Source organism: Solenopsis invicta, chromosome 3 (genome assembly GCF_016802725.1).
Source record: "Solenopsis invicta isolate M01_SB chromosome 3, UNIL_Sinv_3.0, whole genome shotgun sequence".
In the NCBI taxonomy this organism is placed as follows: Eukaryota; Metazoa; Arthropoda; class Insecta; order Hymenoptera; family Formicidae; genus Solenopsis; species Solenopsis invicta.
Window position 1 is genome coordinate 5,565,162 of NC_052666.1, and position 3,412 is coordinate 5,568,573.

The window sequence follows — 3,412 nt, forward strand, 5'->3', positions numbered from 1 at the left end:
TGTAATCTTCGATAATATAGAACACGCAGCGTATGTACGACGCTGGTGAATAAATTTATTACATAAGCCGTCCCATCATATAAAGGCTCTCCACCATACCCTAGCGTTTCAACCTCGTATACAACTATAGCTACTCCCGCGTTTGCTAAATATTTTTGAAAATACTCTAACTCCGATATAGAGCAACCATTAGGCGGTATATCTATTTTAGCATTTCTTACAAGCTCGAGCGCCTTTTCTTTTTGTAGTTTACCCCTAGCCAAATGTATAGCCATCCAATAACGATGTAACTCACCCGAACGAATTTCACCGCGTTCTGCATATGCCAAAGATTTTACTAATGAACGTGGGAGGCATAAATTATCGGTGTTTGTTATCGTTAATATCGACCGTTTTGCCACATTATCATGGGTTAATTTTCTTCGCGAACATCCGTTTACTCCACGTATTATACAACATGTTATCGTACAGCTATCGTTAATACAAAAATTTGTATTGCTTTGTGCGGCTCGGCTCACTAGTGCCCATAAGTCTATATATTGAAAATCGCGTACATAACGAAAAGATAACCACACTGGACCAAGTGAAAAAGTATCGGCTGTAAATGTTACACCTATGTAATCGTCAGGATCACTCGAATGTGTAAGATATGCGTGTATTTCTACAAGTACTTTATCCAGCCACATTAATGGATCGGTAGCCTCTGGAGCCTGACAAATAACAAGCGTTATTTCACGATCGTACGCATCAAACCGTTGAAAATAGCGTTGATTCTCGTTCGATATATTAAATGTTATTGGGTCTCCGACTTCATTTTGAGCGTGTTGTAACGCGTCTCTTTCTTCAATAGGATCCACATCTACCACGCCTTCTCTCCTAATCTCGTGCGACTCTTCTTTTTCCCCCACTTCTACAGCAGTAGAGCGACCACACCCTACTTGCATTGATGATATACCTGTAGTAATACATTAATGATCACTATTTTAATTTTTCTACAAGTTTTTTTTTTTTTTAATGTGTTTATTACTAACTTAATCTTCAAGGTGTTTAAACGAGTTTACGACCTCCGTCGTATGACTCACAGGTACAGACCCTGCATCATATAAATGATCTTATTTATTTATTTATTTATTTATTTATTTAACAATAAAACATAAATATCTTACCGTTATTAGTATCGGTGACCTCGTCTGTTATTGTCGTAGACTCCACTAAAGAGGTGCCTTGTATATCATCATCGTTCTGCACCATTTCCAACGATTTGTCTGTTATTGTCACGGGTCTAACCATAGAGATACTCTGTATAGCATCAACGTCCCGTTCCATTTCCAACGATAGTTCCTGAGAAAACCGCGGAAACTCTGACCATACCCACCCAATATCATTCATTAGAAGCTTGTTAGATATAACTAATTTTATATACTCAGCAATAAAAATTGAAACTTCATACCATTATTATTATCAGCGCAAACGGCGTTATTAATTAAGCCGACATCTTGTACAGCGTCAAATGGTTTTTCATTAACGTAACCACTCTGTATCGTTTTTGACGCCGTTGGTTGAGGAAGTTTTAGAAATTCCTGCCACAGCCATCCTCCACCCTCCATTAAAAATTCATTAGAGTTGTCACGATCGTTATTTATATCGTGTTTGTTTTCCTCATTAATCGTACCAGTATTATCCGTAATATCTGCAGTGTTAGCAGTGTTATCAGTGATGCTATTTTCACCGATTAATTCGTTATTGTTAGGGCTCGTGGTTGGAATACAGTTTTCAAATTGCTCGATACACTCAATTAGAAATGTATCGTCCTCGTCATTCGCTAGCATCTCTTGTATGTCTAATAAAATGTAATATCTATTATTTCGATTACTCTCTTCCCTCCTCTCTCTTGATACGTTAAGATGAGCGAATTGCAACCAACTTCTGCAAATTTGTTATACTTACTACGTCGTTCATCATACCTGGATACAATATTTTTAACGTAAGCCGTATTGTGTAAGCCACGTCGCACAATTTCGTTATAAATAATATGTAGGATGTCACGATCACCAGAGAACAATCCGCGATTAAAACATTTTATAATATTACGTAAAGTAGTGAGATGTATTAAAAATGTAAAGGTTCTAACTCAGGGGATCTCAGGAGGGTGCGGGGAAGGGGGGGAATATTTCGGGTCGCGCGGGGGGACCTAACCGGCGATAAGGTCCCGCGGGTGGACCAAACCGGGCGGCGGAGGGGGAGGGGGGCTTAAAACGGGGTCACACGTGTAAACCTAACCGGTAGTTCTGCGCAATCAATGTTTATATAAACAGAGATAACGATTTGAGAACCATGTTCTTGGCCGATGTTTAAATAAATTTGACACCTTTGAAATGTGTCGCGTGGAGGCAACTGGCCATTTAATGTAAACATGGACCATGTACTTGTCACTCTGTTTACATAAACATAATAAATCACACCGCGAGGAGGTGAGTATGGCAGTACTTTGAAATCGGAAATGGTTCTTCGTAATCAATGTTTAAGTAAACAGAGTGATAAAGATTCGAGGATCATGTTCTTGACCGACACCTTTGAAATGTGCCGCGTGGAGGCAACTACTGACCATTTAATGTAAACATGGACCATGTACCTGTCACTCTGTTTACATAAACATAATAAATCACATCGCGAGGAGGTATGACTGTTCTTTGAAATCGGAAATGTCTGTCATCACGAGGGGGATAAGCGATACGATGGCGAAGGGGTGTGCGCGGCTATTTCCGCGGGGTCCGCCGCCGCCGCCGCCACCGCCGCCGCCGCGTACGCGGAGGGGATGCGCGCTGTCTAACGCGGGTCCGCTGGGGCGATCCGCCGCCGCCGCCCCCAACGCTCGCTATCCTCTAATAATTTTTTGGTCAAGGTGGATGCAAGAGAGAGATAGAAAAGCGCTGAACAGCTCTTTCAGCTGTGCTAATAACGCGTTGAAATATTATTTAGATTTGTTTACGTGAACTCTCTTTCATGCGCGGTTGTCACCCAGTGGCATGTCTAATCGTGCAAGGTATCTTTCTTAGTAAAGAGAAGCGCCGATAGTCCGGCTTCTAATGACACGTGTAAATAATATTTAGATTTGTTTACATGAGCTCTTTTTCGTGTGCGGTTGCCACCCAGTGGCATGTCTAATCGTGCAAGGTATCTTTCTTAGTAAAGATAAGCGCCGATAATTCGGCTGCTGCACGTTGAAACAATATTTAGATTTGTTTACGTGAGCTCTTTTTCGTGTGCGGTTACCACCCAGTGGCATGTCTAATCGTGCAAGGTATCTTTCTTAGTAAAGATAAGCGCCGATAATTCGGCTGCTGCACGTTGAAACAATATTTAGATGATGCAAGAGGGAAGCGTTAATATTTCGATCGATTAAACAAAACTC

At 41.0% G+C, this 3,412-nt stretch overlaps 1 protein-coding gene across 1 annotated transcript; it reads right to left on the reverse strand.

The window, feature by feature from the left end:
- Window positions 1–875: 875 nt before the first annotated feature.
- On the reverse strand, window positions 876–2,091 carry LOC105206156. Its single transcript, XM_039447359.1, has 5 exons — window positions 1,948–2,091; window positions 1,451–1,840; window positions 1,167–1,361; window positions 1,032–1,093; window positions 876–955 (listed from the first exon to the last, which is right to left on the reverse strand). Exons 2-4 carry the CDS (start codon window positions 1,827–1,829, stop codon window positions 1,032–1,034), a joined length of 636 nt encoding a protein of 211 aa, XP_039303293.1. The 5' UTR covers window positions 1,830–1,840; window positions 1,948–2,091; the 3' UTR covers window positions 876–955.
- Window positions 2,092–3,412: the final 1,321 nt, after the last annotated feature.

Coding starts and splice junctions, on each gene's coding strand:
- LOC105206156 (XM_039447359.1), bottom strand. CDS start 1,829: ATGCTAGCGAATGACGAGGACGATACATTTCTAATTGAGTGTATCGAG. Junction 1,362..1,450: donor TTGCGCTGATAATAATAATG/GTATGAAGTTTC, acceptor GGGTATGGTCAG/AGTTTCCGCGGTTTTCTCAG. Junction 1,094..1,166: donor GGTCACCGATACTAATAACG/GTAAGATATTTA, acceptor TATATGATGCAG/GGTCTGTACCTGTGAGTCAT.